Source organism: Strix aluco, chromosome 3 (assembly GCF_031877795.1).
Source record: "Strix aluco isolate bStrAlu1 chromosome 3, bStrAlu1.hap1, whole genome shotgun sequence".
Lineage (NCBI taxonomy): Eukaryota > Metazoa > Chordata > Aves > Strigiformes > Strigidae > Strix > Strix aluco.
In genome coordinates this window covers 80,264,780-80,283,337 of record NC_133933.1, presented here as the reverse complement: position 1 = coordinate 80,283,337, position 18,558 = coordinate 80,264,780, and the positions used below count along the sequence as shown (strand labels likewise).

Sequence of the window (18,558 nt, the reverse complement as noted above, 5' to 3'; positions counted from 1 at the left end):
TTACTGTGTAAATCTGACTTGTCCTTTTGATGCTTATCCATGTTCATATTCCATGATGGGTACATACTTGCATATGTAGAGATTTTTGGTTAGCAGTAGCTATGTAGAGTGCATGTATTCTGTGTCTGTGTGCTTCGTGTTTAAGATATGAAAAAATGGTGCATGCCTGTCCATTTTTTCCAACAACTTCCTTGGGAGAATCTGTCTTGGGAGACAGATTTAAATACTGGATTTATTCTCCTCCATAGATGGATACTGAAGATTCAGTGTCTCCTTGCTTCTGTGAATCTGCATGTGCCAGGAATAGGTTCAACTGGATCTTGAGACTTAATGCTTGGAAAAAATAGGTAGATACTGCCTCAGATTCTAGAAACTGCCACTGAGAAACCAACATCTTGGACTCTGTTCTAAGATTTTCATCAACTGTATTGGAAAAGAAAATGTATCTTACATGAGGAGTAAAGAGGCTTCCAAGCAGCTGGCCAGCTAAAAGGTATTCCGGAAAGTTATAGCAGCCCCAAGACCATTGTTAGGTACAGACTCTCAGTCTCTGCTGGCATCTTGTTTGAAAACATGAGATTTGATGGCTCAGCTGGTAAATTGTCTTTTCAGATTCTTGGGGAAACTTTGTAACAATGAAGTGAAGGTTTAGCCTCTAAATAAGTCTGTTTGACAGCAGTGGATACCGTGTAGCTGTTTTTCACTGGGAAATGAAAATGTACCATAGTGTTTGTCCTCCGTGGTGCTGTGCTTTGCTGTATGAAAACTAGGCATACGCTCTGTTTGGAAGAATTCAGAGGAGATTCCTTGTTTCCCCATGGTATTATATGTTGCATGAAGGAAATCAGTTTAGCTGTCTTCTCTTCTTATGGATCTTAAGAATGGCTGGGAAGAAGCACCAGTGATAACAAATGTTTTTACCAGGTCACTAATCCCCTGCTCTGCTCTGTCTACAAACTGTGACAGATTGAGTACTTTGCTCTGTTTCCTTTGGAAACCATTTGGCCCATTTTGAGCATTTGGGTGGGCATTGCACAGCATACAGAGTCATCTTGGGCTCTGTTTCACCTGGATAATCCTTTCAGTTCAGTTGGTTTCCTATTCATTACCTCCCATAGTCTTTTAGCTGTCCTTCCAATGATATCTCTTACAATAGGAGGTTTCCTGGGAAATAGGAAATTACTCACTTTCATTTCCAAGAAAGAATAGGTATGGGGTAACCTGTTCGTCTGCAAACTGAAGTTAAATGTAACTGAGAGATTGGCTCTTATGTCTTAACTTTCAGAATTCAACATATTCATTACATTACCACATGTGTGAAGTTCCTTAGCTTGTGTTAGGTCAAAACCATTAACAATACCAGGGCCCTTGTCATGTAAATTATTGACAGTTTTGAGGATTTTAACTGAGGTCTTTTGAGGCAGCTGACTAATACAGACAGATCTTCTCTACAGAAAATATTTAGTGGTGAAATATTTGGAGACCTGATCAAAGAGTTCAATAGGGTTTTTAAACCCTTGGAAGTCAAACCTTTTCCCTTGGCATAATGAAGGTTATGGTGGCCTCTTTGGTTTCCACATTTGCAAGGGCATACCTCTCTTGCAGTAAGTTCTAGAGCCTGTTCAGGCTTGCAGATCAAAACACAGAGTGAAAATGTACGTTGTGCTACAAGCCAGGCTACATCTGTGATCACATATGGGCTGTTGAAGGTTGGCCTGTTCCACAGGCAGGTAATTTTTATATATATGTTTCTGTCTTCTTGAAATTCTAGAAGAGTTTAGTAAGTGTCTGTGGGGGACCTCCTTTTGACATCCATGGCAACTAGTTCACTGAGGGAAGCTTGCTGGTTTTAGTTTAAATTGAGAGCACTGTATCTGTCACTGCCTTTTCAGAACTCATGAATCTTTTCCCTAGACAATCTCTGGCCTTAAAGATAGCTATGGGCAGTACTGCAATTTTCTGTTATCAGAGAGAAATGTCATGGTCCTTCTGCTGTATATAGAAGCTTTAAAGCAATGTGTTTCAGATATATCTTGTCAGAACAGATGATGGGCACCTAAAAGTTAAATCATTTAGGCAGTCTGCTTCTCAGATGCCAGCTAAATTGTGTTCAGAATCTTCACCATCCTAACAAGACACATTTTTATTCCTGGGAGTGTCATGGAGATGGTTGGAATCTCTGTAAAGTACTTGTTGTAAGAACTTTTTAATGCATATAAACAAACTCATTTTCTAGGCTGCGTCACAAAACCAGACAGCTCAGATGAATATTAGTCTGTCTTCTGTGTGGCTTAGTCTGTCTGCAGATCTTCTGTGTTTGTTACTTTGAAGTTGCTGAGTCTAGTGCTGTGTCCACATAGTCTGTCCTCAGGCAAAAAAGATAGTGCTTTCTACTGGTCTATACTTCCTATCTTTTGCTGGAACATCCATTTTGTTCCTGTTCTTTAGTTAAGCAAACTCATCTTTTTCACTTTAGAAACAACATAATGAACAGGAGGACTTGCTGATTTGGATCATAGATGATGCAGATTTTTGTTGCCAGATTTGATTCCCTGCCCCCCCCCCCCCTTCTCCTCTGTAGTGCAAGATCCTTGCCTTCATGTGACTTAACTATTCTACAAGTGTTTTATCACCTTGGACTGCCTTCTTATATTGAACCAGGGTGATTTGTCCTTCAGCCCTGTTCTTTACCAGCCAGCTATTTTGACTTGTCTCTACCCATTTCTCACTCTGTTATCAGTGATGTGCCTTGTTGCTCTTAATAAGAGATCAGATTCTGCTGTGCAAATTCAATGTTTGAACCTTTACACAGTTTTTATTGGCACATGTTCTACGATCTTCCTGTGCAATCAACTTGGAGAAACGATGACCCAAGCTCTCATGAGATCCTCTGCAGCCACAGTTTTTCTAGGAACTTATCTGAAATTCTTGCTGTGTACTTTGAAAAGTGTATTCACTTCCATACATACTTCCTTATTTATTATTATCCATACTTCCTTATTTATTCAGGACAAAACAGTCTATTCTGCCCATTCAGAAAAATAGCCATTTTCCACTTGTAAACTGCACCCTCCCCAAGCAAAAGCTTTGGGTCATTAAGAAGAATTATACTGGAAAATACAAAGGGTATAGAAACCACCCAAGAGTCTCCAAGCAGATCTGAGCTGCCATATCAGGACAAGCTATAGGATAGTCAGGATGAATCTCACTGCAGTAGTTGATGTTCTGCCCAACAAGACCCTAGTCATCATCCATAACATTGCTTACAAATAATTTTGTAACTCTTCAAGCCTCCCCTGCTGATGTTGTGTTTCCTAAATATTGTCAGGTGTGACATCTCTAGATTAGACTCCTCATTTGAGAAACCAGTGTTTCAGTTGCTGTCCTTGCTAGAGTGGTCATCTCCGCACAGACAGTGGAAGTTGCTTTGTGTTCTCTGCAGTGGAACATGCATCTGCTCAAGGAGGAAGGGTGTTACATAACTTGTAATAAGTGAAGCTCTTCAGGTTGTGTATTCTGTGTGTACAGTCCTAATCCTGCACCTCTCCTCCCTTTTAAGTCCTGTGTCCCTGGATTCCACAGTGGAGGCAAATAGAACCAGAGATATAAATGCTGTCCTTTATGTCTGAGTGCAAAGCATGATGAAAAGTATGGTGTATACTGCATGGACTCTAGTAACCAAAAATCTCTGAACTTAAGCATATAAAACACATGTATATCCACACTAAAGTGCGTACACATAGCACATCTTGAACAAATTCAGTTCTTGTAAGGTAAGTACTGTCTCTGTTTTGTGAACCACTTGTATTATGCCATAAATTTGCTACTTTTAAAATGTTGTGTAAAATAATGTTTAATATCTAATTGGTATGTCTGGATTTTTTTACTCAAACTGGAAAAAAAATCAGCCTCCATCACTACACTCACTTGCTTTTATGGGCCGCTGTTCAAGAAACCTGTTCATTTCTTCAGATCTTCTACATCAGTCATTTGTCTGAAGTCTACTACGTCTTTTATTTTCCAGAATCTGCTGTTAGTCTGTTTTGTAATAATAGGATAGTATCTTTTAAATTATGTCTAGTACTAACAGATAACTGTCAGATATTTCTCTATACTGTAGATAATCTAAAAAAAATAAAACTGTAGGTATAGCTGTCAGTTTTAGCACTACTACCTTTCTCATCCACTTAATCTACCATATCTCTGTCTCCAATGGAAGACTAACAAGACACTGGTTTTGTGAAGGTCCAATGTAATTATTAAGCAGATATCTCTGAGACCCCAAATCTTCAGTGGCTCCCCATGCTTTACTTGCTTTTCTAATCTTTACATTTATCTCCCTTCAGATCTCAACATCTGCTGCAGTTTGACTGCCCAGGTTAGTGAAATTTTCCCCCTTTATCCACTTCTGTAATTATCCTGTGCGCCTATTTCTTTCCCAGTATTCCTCAATGTTGATCTGGCAGTATTTATTCTTGGCTAGATTGTCCACTTTTGACATGGGGGGTGGTGGTGGTAAAAGAAATAAAGTATTTCCTACTTGTAATTGTTATGAAAGTATATTTAAACTGTTTTCCAAATAAGTACTGGAGAAGAATAAAAATCATAACTACAGAAAGAATAGAAACTGAAAAGAAGAAAACAAACGCTTTCTGGTTTTTTAGAAGTAAATGTAAATGAAAGTTTACAAAAAAATATTTTAGGTAGCAGGTGTACCCAGGTACAAACAGTAAGATGATGTTGAAGGATAAAAACAAAGCAGTCTTACTCAGGTCTGTGCAATACTAGGAGATTGAAAGGTCTGAGTTACATTATGATTTCCTTTGTATCTGTCCCTAACAGAACACTAGTTAATGTACTCTTGCATAATACAGACTATTCTAATAGCAAACAAAGCATATAGTTCAAAGTCAGATTAAACTGTAAAATATTCTTTTTTTTTTTTAAATGCTATTTTGATGGTCAACTCAGCATCCTGTCTTTGGATGCTTGAAACATCTTGACCTGAACTAAACTCTTCAAGCTCCACAAGTTCCCAGAAGTTTGAGATCACAGTTGATGTTTTTTTCCTGCTATCCTCATGCAGAGTAAAGAAAACTAATCACCAAAATTAAGTGAAGAACCTGTCTTCACTCATATACAGACAGGTTTTGTGTCCAGTTTCTGCTCCGAGAAGAGCTGCATAGAAACCCTGTTTGCTTTTTAAATCCTGTTCAGACTTGTGAATTTCTTTCCATGTATTCTGAATTTTCCTCTGAGGAAATCCTGGAACCTAGCTCTTTCCATTTGATTGCCAGTAATTTTCAAGCTATGAGCTATTTTTCAGGTTCTTTTCTGATGATTGAGTTAAAATTTGTCATTAGTACTGAGCAAAATATTTCCTACGAAAAGGGAGAGGTGGTTTTGGATTGCTCCAGGCAGAAAAGAAAACTGAACATAAATGTATGTATCCTGAGTATGGGCTATATCTCTGTATGAGGAGGAGAGACTACCATTATAATATTTTTATTATGTTTTGAATGAAAATATGACTATTTGATTCAATTTCTCAGGGCCCTGCTCTGGTAGATACTTGGCAGTGTATTTGCGACTTTCATCTAGAACAGACTCTTGTGAGAGCTTTCTTCTGTTTCCCGGTAGAATGAGATAGGCACTTCACCCAGCTCTGTGAAAGCTGAGGTGATTATGACCATGTCCACAAGTAGATTTCTAATATCAAAGTATTATGGATGCCCTCAGAATTCTGTGGCAGCTGAATAAGGTTTGAGAATCTGTTTTGATGTTACTCACCTAAGTCCTATGGTTTAATGAGTCTGGGCCTGAGAGACTTGATGAAAGTAGCACAGATTCTGGAGTAAGGAAGTAAACCTCTCTTAGATGACAGTAGCATTGTAACATGTAGGTAGATGAATGAATCCCTTTTTTACTAACCTGTTTAACTTCATCAAGTTAGTTGCTTATTCTGTTGTTCTTCAAGATAGGTAAGAAATACAATCTTTATGTTTGTGATACTGTAATAAACTGCTTTCTTTTCACACAAATGAGTCGTACAATCTTGTCTGATAATCTTACTGCTAATTCTAGTGGTGAGGTGAAAAATCTACTTGAGGTAACAGTACTGTTTTGTAAAATGGAAACCTGTCCTTTTGTAAAAGCTTTTGCTTCCTGGCTTATTACTTTGATGCAAATAAACACTTATTTTCATTCTGATCTTAGTCCAGTTTCCAGCGTTTCTCTTTGCCTTTGTCATCTTCCTGTCTGAGTAGTTACAGAACATGAGCTCTCTCCTGATAAATTTTTTAGTATGGCAGATTCCAGAGACCTTGAATCAGTCTCATAGCTGTCTTTTAAAATGTATTTCAAGCTGAGGGGTACTCGCCTCACTTGACTTGAATGGAGACCTTTAGTTTGACTGACTAGTCCTTAATGGTCCAAAAATAAGAAGCTTCTCCAGACAGCAATTTGGAGCATCAGGGTCAGGCTTCTGAACTGCCTCTCAAAGAATCTTTTTTTTTGGTATCGGTTAGGAAGACTAGCTGGCTAAGGCAGACACCTTAAGTTCAGCAGTGAGAAGACATGATTTTGTGACGTGTAAGTGCTGTAGCTAACACAATATTCTAATAAAGGACTTGCTTGTTGTATTATAATGGTGTTAGCACTTCCCTTTTTCCACTTAAAACTTCATTTAATTGGTTAATACACCATTAGTCTCACTTGTTCTCCCATATAGTCAACTAAGCTTACCTTCAGCTTGCTGAACTGAATTGTCAAAAGCTAAATATATGCTTTCTATAAAATTCATGTAATATTTCCAGCAATGTCTAATTTAGGCAAAAATAAGGAAGGAAATTATGTATTTAACTGAAGTAACTATAACTGCTAACAGTTCTTAGTTTAAAAACCCCCACTTTTATTAGCATATCTTTGCACTTATTTCTGGACAAATAGCATATGCTGTTATATTCCTCTTCTCAGTATTCTTTTATTATTTTTAATTTTAAGCTAGGCTAATGAAGTTTGACCTTATTTGTTTGGAAGTCAAGGCCAAGGCAGCATCCTCACTAGACAGAATAGTACAGTGGATGTATTTTTATTTTTTTAAAGTTGAGGAGGACTAAACTGTCTGTGTAGCAGCAGACCTGTGTTAAAATTTTACTTATGTATGCTAAACAAAATTAATCCATACTGTGAGTTTTAGTTTAATATTATAAAGAGGATAAACTCGCTATATGAGGTTCTAGTTGCTTCACTTCTATTAGCTGCTTTGAAAATCCATCTTAAATTCTGTTTACAACAATTAGCCAAAGTGTTTTTTTAATAAGTCCAGTACATACAATGTTGATCATCAGTAGTTAGTGAAGTATTTTCTTGTTACTTTGGGTATTTGTACAGGATATCTTAATCCGTTGTTTTGATATTTCATAATGTCTTAATCATACCATATCATATAATATGCTCAGTTTTAATTACATAAATTATAACCTGATAACACTTTATCATATTAGTAAATGTCACAATGATTTGAAAAGAACTACTTACATTGTGCTTTTAAAATGTAAGTGGTGATGTCAGGAAATTGCTTCCTTCAATCATAAGGTTACTTTTAAACAAATGTGCAGCAGAGTTTTACCAAGCTAGAGATAAAAAAAGTTTTCCAGTTATAACACTCAATAAGTATGTATTTGTGACTGTACTAAGACATCCATCAAATCACTTCATGAATCCTAGAAAATAAGACTGGAGATATCCCAGTACTTTATCCAATTTACCCATTTTTTGAGTCCAGACTGACTTTGGTAAAGGACCTTTTTAAATATTTATTTTTTAAAATCTTTTTTCATAGGTCATGCTTATCAAATTTCTGCTTATTGCCAGATCTTTCTTTTGGATTTTGTACAGATGGTCCATGTCTTTAATAATGAGTAATGACCAAAATAGGACATAATAATTCAGCTGAGGCCTTACTGGTACTGAGCAGTATGTGAAGGTCACATTCTGTCATGAATTTATATGTTCTATTACTTTTGGAATACGATGACATTATTAGAACATGCTGAAGTTTAATCTGCTAAATTTTCAGTTCCCTTTCTAAAGAGCTGTTGCCAGATCATTATTCCACCTTGTATTAATGCATCTGATTTTTACCGCAGGTAGTGTTTTTTTAATATTATTTACCTCATAATGCTTTTATGGAAATGAATCATATTTATTTCACACTATTGACTGAGATGCCAGGTTGCCAAGATAATTTTGAATTTGAGTCTTTCTTTACAGTGCCTGCAATACTCAATTTTATGTAATTTGCATATTTATTAAGTATATTCTCTATTTCAGTGTTCATATCATTAATGAAAATGTTAAATAGTGGTAGGTTTGGGCAGGTTTTTATGGAGCCTTTTTTGGCATATTCAATTTTGCAATGAATCACTAATTAATAATAGCTTTTTCAAGCACTTGAACATCCATCTTTACAGTTGTTCCATTTAAGTAATATATTCCAAACTGGCTCATAAGAATTGTTATGTTTGAGACAATTTCAAAACACTGGGCAAGGTCAAGATTTGTTACCTCTGTCCTTCCGTCTGTTGTCAAGGTTTGCTACCTACCATGTAATAGAGAGAAATTAGGGTTGTTTTTCCTCATAAATCTATGTTGATCCTTAGCTTATGATGTTACCTGTTAGATGTTTATGAATAGTTCTTTCTGGTTTTGTTTCCTTTTTCTGCAGTTATTCTGGAAATTCAATTTAATGCGATTGACCTGGAACTCTTTAGGACTTGCTGACAGTAGCTAACTTTGGACATAGTGGCTAGTTGAGTTTTGAGAGTAAGACAGGCACAGGAAACTGCTTTAGGGCCACAAGGAATGGAGAGAACTAAGACTAAGTTGTGGATTGTAGTCACAAATGAGAATCAATTTTAAAAATGCTTAAAAAGGGTAAGTTATTTGACAATTTAACTCTCAGTCTTCATGTGCATGTAATACTTCAGTTCTTACACGCCCCTGGGTTTATTCTTCATCCTTGTTCTCAGTCACTGTGAGTTTCCCTAGGTACATGTGTGCCTTATCTGTCTTGCTGCTGCTGCCCAAGCCACATCAACCTCCCAGTATCCTTGTGCCCATTTTTTAATGCTGTCTCTTGTGGCTCCAATGGGATCCAGTTTCTGTTGGCACTTCCAGGAGCTATTAGTGGAGGATAGGACTTGAAAATACCCCGAGAGATGAAGTGTAGTGGAAGAGGGAAAGAGCAGAAGTCATGGACTGTCTTGTGCTGGAGAGTAGGGGTTGTGCCCCATGCTTCAGGTCTTTCTCAGTCCCCAGCATGCTTTCTTGCACTATTCCCTGAATGTCTTTCAGGCCTACCAACTGGCATTTACTCTCTCAAGACCGGAGAACAGGTTTAATTACTTTAAAAACAATCAGCATTTGTGACTCTTAGGTAGAAGAACCGTTTATTGGTTAACAACTGTTGTCTTGGTTTCTCCAAGTTAAGTTTTATGCTATCAGTTGCCTGTTTTGATCTCTGGGATCATACTCATCTTTCACATGCTCTTAAAGATAATGCTAACAGCTTTAAGATTTTATTTTTTATTATTTAGGGCAAATTTCTTCAGGACCAGTTATTTTGGGGGAGAAAACCAACCAAACAATTTTAACTATGTAATTGTCAACCTGAGTTTTTCTTAATCTAATCTGAATTCTTAACCTTTTTATGTTAGGATTAACAGTTAACTGTTATGTTCAGTTTTACTTAAGAAATTCAGATTTAGGAAATTCAGATTATACTTGTTCTGAATCCTTATGATGTATGGATTATTCTGTTTAATCTGCTTAAAGAAACAATAGAAAATTTCCTGATTGTCCTGTAATAATCACCTTGTTTCTTTAATTCTCTCCTTGTTCGTTATGTAGATTAAATTGACCAGAAATAGAAAGAGGTATTATTGTTGTGGCAAGTATGTAAACTGGAATTATCTTGAAGATGTATATATGCATATTTTTGTCATGTGAAGACATTTCTAAAAAATGCTATTGTAGCCATCTCAGGATGATGGCACTCCCTTAAAAATGGATCTGCATTAGGTATTAGTGATGCTATTTTGCGTCTCTTAACATGATGATCATCATCATTTCAGTAGATGTTCAGGAGTTGGGAGCTGCTGGTTCATTTGCTAGTTTTGGACTCAGTAAAAGTTTCTTTGGAGTCTGAACCAGAAAAGTATTTGCATTAAATGATCTTCCCTGTTCCTAGTATCATACAGTTCTCTGGCAACCAAGTTTCTTTCTCTGATTCTTCCCCCCGCCCCCATATCCCCATTTTGTGGTGAGTTCTTATATTAGAGAATAAACAGTGACTTGTCCAGAGTTACTTTATGCTCTGTTTTTCAGAACATACTGAAACTTTCAATCTTCCAGGACAGTTCACTACAAAGTTGTTGACAGATCTTTGTCAAAGCACCAGTTAGCATTGCTCTCTAGGCCCTTGAAGGAATCAGCTTGTTTAGGCATGTGGTTGACTTGTTCATTGAAGGAAGGCTGCTGTGTGATGGCACCAACAGTCCAGAAAGATCTGTACATAGTTAGTAAGGCTGTTGTTCTTTTCTCAGGAGATGTGTGTGAAATAAACCTAAGCTTTTTCTGAGGATCTAATTGTAGTCTTGATGATGAGCACCAGTATAATCTTTCTACATATACCCACTCCAGTTGTGTCCCGTCAGTTGCTAATACCCTTACTTGGACATACACTTCGTTTTTTTTGTCTTTTGCCTTTTTTTCACTTACAGTGGTAAAAAACCCAAACCTTGAGTGATGGAATGACAAGGCCATCATGTCTTCTAATAATACTGAATGGGTTTTTGAAAGCCATGGTAGTAATAGTTGAATCAATAGGTTATGGATGTATTGCCATGCCTAGGTTGATGGCTAAGTCTCATAGATTATACAAGTCTAGAAATATTTTGGGTGTCTGGATTGAAAATTGCTGCATGACTAAGAAGGCTAATTAGTACTGAAAAAACAATATTATTAAAACAGTTCTGGATATTACAAATGATTATACCTCAGGGCAGATTCCATACCATGAGCACTATGATGGATTCATAGTCTCTGATCATAGTTTTTGCCTGTAAGGTTATGTTTTAGACTCATCTGACACCTCATGCAAAGCTTCATCTTTGTTACTTACAGGCATGGCTCACCACTTTGTGTTCCAAGGAATCACAGTTTTGCCTGGATTTCTATAGGACTTGTACATTTCTGGAAAGCACGAAGAGTGAGTTTGTACAGGCTATCCTTTTTCTTTTCCTGTCAGGGAAAGAAAATCAAAAGCAAAAGAACCCCCCTCTCAGCTCTTTCAGGAAACTGTTAATTTGGAGCAGCTATGAATAATATCTCCAATTTATGAAGGGTACTAGCAGTGCTCTGTATATATTTCATTTTATCCTTACACTGGCTCTGAATGAAAGTGTCAGAAATCAGGACTTGCATCAGAACTAAAGACAATGCTGATTTTCATGTGCTCAAACTTTTCTATGTTGTATGTTGCTGTTGGCCACCTCTTTCAGTGAGAAAGAGATTGCACTGAATTTAGCCTGCTAAAGCTTTACAACTTTGGGAAGTCCCAAAATGGAATATATGCAGGAAGAAAGCAGTTGACAGAGAAAGAATTGTTTCTTACTAGTTCATTACCACTTCTTTCAGATTCAGGTTCTCTTGTTTGGAAAAAGGAACTACAGCTATGCTCAGATTGTTCTGTCTTTGATTCAGTGCATGAATATAGCTGAAATATGTGTGCATTGAATAGAAGATCTTGGCAAAATCTGGGATAGAGAGAGGTTAGCTCAAACAGTATATCTGAAAGCATTCCAGCCACTACCAAGTGGCTAATTTCTTCTAGTCTTATGCTAACGGTAATGAGAATTTGGGCAGTAAGATCTGTGTTTGTATGCATTACCCTAATAATAGAGAGCAAGGGTATAAGGTAGAATGCTGGTGCCAGGTATGCATTCAGTTATATTGTCCACTGTCTATGTCTTGAGTTGGAAAATTGGATTGTACAAAGATAACTTATTTTGAAATAGTGAAGCAGCAATTCTAGTTGGGAAATTTTGTATTAGTTGGCTCAGGCAAAATTACAGGCCTCTTCTCTGTTTGGAAAAAAAATCAGACCTGCAATTCAGGATGCACACAGCTCTAATGAATGAGGAGCTAGCTACATTACTGAGAACAGGTAAAACCCATAGGGAAATTCTTTTGATGTGCCTGGGTCCCCATTTGACTGCTGTAGATAATGCCCAGAGTGTCACATAATTACAGCCTGTATAGTTCTGCAGTGACAAGAGTGTTAATGCATGAGATGCTGCCTGAGAAGGTTCACAAGTAATTGCCTATCATGGGATTTTTGAGTAGTTCTATCAGCTAAAAATCTGTGGAAATCTGAATCTCTTTTTTGTTACTTCATCATAAATAAATATATTTAACCTATAGTTACAAGAAATGTCTCTAAGTCCATAATGAGTTAGCACTTACAGTACTGAATTAATCCTGAATCACTGTATTTTCAGATATTCAGTTAATACTGCTGTTGTAGCTTACTTAGTGACTGTATCACTGAAGATTGAATATGCTGTTAAGGATCAGAGGGTCAGCTCTGAGATCAGACAGGGTTGCTCAGGGCTTTGTGCACTTGGGTCTGGAAAAAACCTCCAAGGAAGGAGACCGAACAAGCTCTCCGGGCAGCTTGTGCCACTGCCTACTGCCCTCCTGGGGAAAAAGTTTCTCCTTGCATCTAGTTGGCAGCTCTCTTCAAGGTTATGATGTGCTTAAGAGGAGTGAAAACTTTAAAAAAAAAAAAAAAAAAAAACAAAAAAAAAACTACTTTAGATATTTTAAGATCAAGATGAGTAGCAGTTATTTTCCTACTTAAGGAGTTGTTTGAATCCAATATTTCCCCCCATAAATTAAAGAGGATGGCATTTTGCCCTCAGAGTGCAGCTTTGAGAAATCCAGTTACTCAGTTGCAGATGGCAAGGTTAATAGTTATCTAGATGTAGAGCTTTATCTTACCTCTTGAAAAGCCTCTGGGGAGTGTATGAATCAGGTCTGCTAATTAAACAAGCTGGAGGCTGCAGAAACATGGAAGTGGAACAGGTGGCAAGAATGACAGAAAATACCTTGGCTTCTCTCCTCGGCTGGGCCAGCAGGTGTTGACAGGCACATAAGGGTAGGGGTAGGAAAACTGTCAGCTTTTCTTCTTCTCACCTTTGACAGAAAGGGAATAAATAGAGCAACTTATCTTTCATGTTTAAATATCATTCCAGCTGAAAAATTTCATCAGATTCTGTTCCCAAATGTATTTTAAAAAGCACAGAACAAAATAAACTCAAGAAATGGAAAGAACAAGCATCTGTTTTCAATTGAAGTTAGAAGTTATTCTTTAAAAACAAAACAAAACCACTAACCTTTATTTTTTCATTTCTGACAAAATAAATCATATTGGACAAATTAATATTAAATTTAGTAGACTTTCCATCACATGTAAGCAAAACCCAACTGATTTTATACTTAAGAAAATCACCATCACTCAGCAAATCCTGTTTATGTTGGAAAAAGAGGCTCTGCTTGTGTATTAACACTCTGGCCAGGAAAGAATCTTGACTATTTTGCTCTAGGAGTATTTACTAAAACAGAACTTTCCCATTTTATAGATAGGAAATTAAGGGTTCTCTAGTTTGATATCAGAATTAATAACAAAAATTGGTGTGCAGCTTTTGCTATCCAGGCCTGTTAGCCTGTGGTCACCTTGTCCCTCAAATATTTGTTTTCACTACACATTTACTTAAAATCGGTTTCTTCTGTTTGCTTCTTCACACCTGAGTCTTTAGAGTTTCTTGTCCGGAACTAGTTATGAGCACAAGGGATTTCAGGTCTATGTAAATGATTTCTACATCTTCTCATGCCCGCTTTGGCATATTTGGTATTGCCAAGCGTGTTTCGAAAAGTGATTGTGCAAAATCCTTTCTTATGGGTAATTTATGGTCTTCATGGTCGATTTAACCATTAACCATTTAACTCCACAAACCAACAAAACCCACTGCAGAATGAGGAAGAATATAAAAAATCGAAATCCATCAAGCCAGTCTTGTGATTTTTTTAAAAAATTTTTTCTAAAATGTGACTTGAAAGGTTAAAATTACTGCTAGTGGTAGTTCATCCCATTGTAGTTGATGACCTGCTGTGAGGGCTGTCAGTCAGTTGCTTTACTCCTTTATGTTGAAGTGGCTGATAAATCATTCTTCCAGTCTGCCCCTTTTATTGCTGTGCTGTAGCTGCACCCTCTCCTAGAAGTGTTTGCTGTTCTGTGTGGCACTGCAGGTGGTTCCTGCTTCTCTTCCTCCTTGCCCCTGGATGTGATGGTGATCGTGGAGGTCAGGATGAGGCAGTCTGGAGGGCCCCTCCTACTTGCACTGTCTGGCCTCCAACTCTCTGCCCCTCTACTTCTCGCTCCTGTCCTTGAGCTATGTTAAAAGTTTGAGAACATTTATCTGTCTTAATGCACAGAACAGCACTGCGGTGACACTCATTAATCAACCTTCAGACCTGAAAGTATGCCCCAGCTGGTGAAGCAACCAGTTCTACACAGCCCTTGTGAATTCTGTGCTATGTTAAATCTATAACTAGTAAATTAAATGTGGTTGGGGAGAACACTTATAGATTCTCTTAAAATTTCTTGGTATTAGACGCACTCTTGTTTTCTTGGCTTAAGTTCCTTAATTGTGAATAAAGCAACAACATGTTTCAGATTGGTTTTATTGTATTGCACTTAATACTGGTAAGCCAGTGCAAAACTTTTTCTAAAATCTGTAAAAGCAGAGTAAGTTAGTTGACCATTTGTAGCCATATTTGTAAGTCTGAGATTCACAGATTATTTCTATTTAACTCAAGTTTCCTAAAGTTTATATTCTTTTTCACTCTAAAGCCAGTTTATTTTCTCCACCCTCTTTTAAACAGATGAAGCATGTAAAAGACAGATTTGGTGACAGCGTGCCAGAAGAAGTGCTTCTGCTGTGTCTGGGCATTACTTCAGGAGTTGGCAGATTAATCTTTGGCAGAGTTGCAGATTATATTCCTGGTGCAAGAAAAGTTTATTTACAGGTATGTCTTCACACCATGCTGAAGGAATATACAAACAATATTCTGAAGGCTTTGGTTGAAGTACTATTAAGTAAGCAGAATTAGCTGATTGGAGATTCAAATTTGAGAAATTTCAAAACTCTAGAAAACTTTATATATGTTTTTTGATACTAGGAGCCTTTGGTGCAAAGTTCACAAATGTCTGATTGTTTTTTTCTCTTTTTAATGCTAAGGAAACATGTCTACTACCTGCTGGCTGTTTTCAGCTGGGAATGAAAGAAATTACTAATCATTAGCATGTGAGTGAGAAAACCCTTGGGGATTCTCTAGATTCTACTTTTCTTGTTTTATCCCATGATTTCATGATGGTTGCAGAAAAATTAATTTTTTTTCTATGTTCCTCCATTAAGGATTTTGGATCTCTTTAACTTTGATATGTGATAATTTGATGTCACGTATATTCTGTTCATAGTGTACACTGGTAAAGCCATGGGAATATAAGTAGTGCTTAGTTGAGGAGATTTTGCTGAATTGAAGGGTCACAGCTTCCAGAAATGCTGAAGCTTCTGGATGAAGGAGGATATACACTTTTTTCCCCCTCCACACCTAAAACCAATTTTTTTTTTTTGAGACAGTAGCAATGTTAGTGTAGATTTTTGGAAAAGCTTTAGTTAATAACTTGAGTGTTATCAACCACTGGCTGTTCTTGTTTTATTGTTTTAAAATGAGTAACAAGGGAGACATCTAATGGCTATTATCTGTACTACATTATTGAAAACAATTCTTAGGAAAAACCTTTCTGAAGATGGGAGTATTTGTTGCCATAGTTAGATACATTTAGATTCCCTGATGATAGAGATTGGGACTGTATCTCATTCATTTGCATTGATACCTGTTGTTACACTTTCAGGAAATATGAATATTAAGATAAAAAATGAAAAGGCAGCATTGAGATGTTACACATGATTTACAAAGCAGAAATACCAAACTTGCGGTAAAGCTACAAGCGTTTTTATTCTTTGCCTTGAATAGCTAGAACTGAAAATGATGGACTCTTGTTTAGGGCATGAACTAGGATGCTTCTGAGTACTGTTGGCTTCACCTAATTTTAAGAAGGAAAACATTAACTTTTGCTAAGCCATACCCCAGCACCTTCAGCTCTCCTGTTTCAAAGGAGCATTTTTGAGGAAAAGTGAATATTCACCTCAAGTATTATTCTAGATTGCCCAACAGTTCATACTATCGTCCTATCTCATGCAAAAATTATTTAAAAATTAATTTTGACTAATGCTAATGAAATCTCTTTTCTCTTAGAACTTTACTGTCTCATAATTGAACAACTTACAAGACTTCTACCCAGCAAGTTCCATCATCTTTCTGTTTTTGCATTCTTTCTTACAGACCTGTTTTGCTGGATTTTGCTTTATAAATTCTCTTTAGGAACAGGATGATGCATTTTGTCTCTTCTGGATACAAATTTTAGTGATTCAGGTTTTAGTGCCACTTTTACCATGGTATGATAATACAAAGAATCTGGTCAACAATATCTTGTTTAGAGTTTGTCTACAGCTAACCACATTACTACTTAGATATAAACTCATCTCAATATTTGTATCTTTTGTATTGGAATACACAGAACTGATGATTTCTTCACCTCTATCCTTAAGTTCCTGTAAGAAGCCCAGTTTTTCATTGTTTCTATTCCTATACCATACTTAAGATGCTTCACAACAGTTTTTCTTTAGTATGCTAAATAAAGTACATTACCTAAAAGAATTGTTATGCTGTCCTGAAAATTGTTTCATGTAGCTGTCTGCTTAAAGACTTTTCCTAATGAAGTAATTGATTTGATGTCACTTACCTGTCAAAAAAATGTGATGTCTAGTAGTTTTTAAGTAACCTTTTTTTTCTTTAATGGTCTACAAGTGACAAATGCATAATGCATATGTCTTGTTTGGAAAACGTTTGTGCGGTTAGCTGGGACATTGGTTTCCTATGCTGACATGTGGATGATGCACAAGTAAAAAAAACTCTTACCTTTTTTATTTTCTTTTTAATTCTGCTTTGTCTTGCTGGAAGACAGAGTTTTATTCCTTTAATTTACAACAAACAAATAATAATCTTAGATTAAGATTATAATATAAAATCTTTGTAAGTATGGATGCCTACAGGAATACAGCAAGATAGCTTTATGTGGAAAAAATGAAACGAGGCTTTCAAATACCATCTCTGAATATAAACACCCTGAAGTAATCACTCATAATAGTGATATTTTTACTTAAATTACAACAGTGAGGAGTCTAATTATAGTGTTTCAGCTATATTAAACTATTGATATTTTTGTGACTTTCATTTGTGAAAAGAGCAGAGAGTAACTTTTCAAAAAGTGTTGGTGCATGAGAAATGACCTTACATAATCACTGCAGGATAGTTGATTACAGATGCATTTTGAAAACTTGTGAAATGGGTAGTGGAATTTCTTTGATTGCATGGCATGACAGTTATACGTGTTTGTCTTTATCTTGGTATGTAACTTCTGATGGTGGCAATCCATGGAGACTGCTTATATTTATTTTGAAGTAGAGACAGAAAATTTAATTCACTACAAATGCAAGAAAGCTCATTTGTTCCCTTAATCTTTGCTGATTTGATGCACCATTTTCTTATATTTTTTTCTTTGGTCGTATTTAGGTGGCCTCATTCTTCTTTATTGGCCTGATGTCTATGATGATTCCACTGTGCCATATCTTTGGGGGTCTCATTGCCGTCTGTCTCTTCATGGGCCTGTTTGATGGGTGCTTCATTTGTATTATGGCTCCTATTGCCTTTGAGCTTGTTGGGGCTCAGGATGTCTCCCAGGCCATAGGATTTCTCCTAGGACTCATGTCAATACCTATGACAGCTGGTCCACCCATTGCAGGTAAGTATAGACATGGTCTGTAGCTGTAAATATGCTTCTGTGGTTGCACGACCTTTTGGCCATATTTTCTGTTCCTACATCATATGGAGTGCACTTACATTGGAAGCTTTCTTGGTATGTGCTCCAGAATATATGGCGCACATAACTGCTGCTCATAGGTTATTAATTTACTGTACTCTTTAAAGTTTGCTTCAGTCTTTTTTATTAAGTTACACAGATGTGAAACATTCCTCAGAAGAAAGATAGGTTTCCAGTTGGATTGAGGACCTGACATTTTCCAGGCTGTTGAGGTGACAGCCTATATGTTGATTGTTACAGGAGGACTCAAAAACTAAAGTCTGAAAATTAATTGTACTCCAAAATTTGCTCATACAAAAACAATTGTGAGGATAAAAGCTCTAGTCACTTTAATTGCTTCTTACAAGTAGGAACACTGGCTTTTTTCATTTTTTGATGGGAGACTGTCAGACAAAGTACAGATTTTGAAGATGAAATTTGGAAGTTCT

At 36.7% G+C, this 18,558-nt stretch overlaps 1 protein-coding gene across 1 annotated transcript in view; it reads left to right on the top strand.

The window, feature by feature from the left end:
• SLC16A10 (solute carrier family 16 member 10) overlaps window positions 1-18,558 on the top strand; it is a 77,817-nt gene that overhangs the window by 53,217 nt on the left and 6,042 nt on the right. Inside the window, exons 4-5 of the mRNA XM_074819323.1 lie at window positions 15,010-15,153; window positions 17,824-18,052. Coding sequence (XP_074675424.1) covers window positions 15,010-15,153; window positions 17,824-18,052 — 373 coding nt within the window. The remainder of the gene's footprint in view (window positions 1-15,009; window positions 15,154-17,823; window positions 18,053-18,558) is intronic.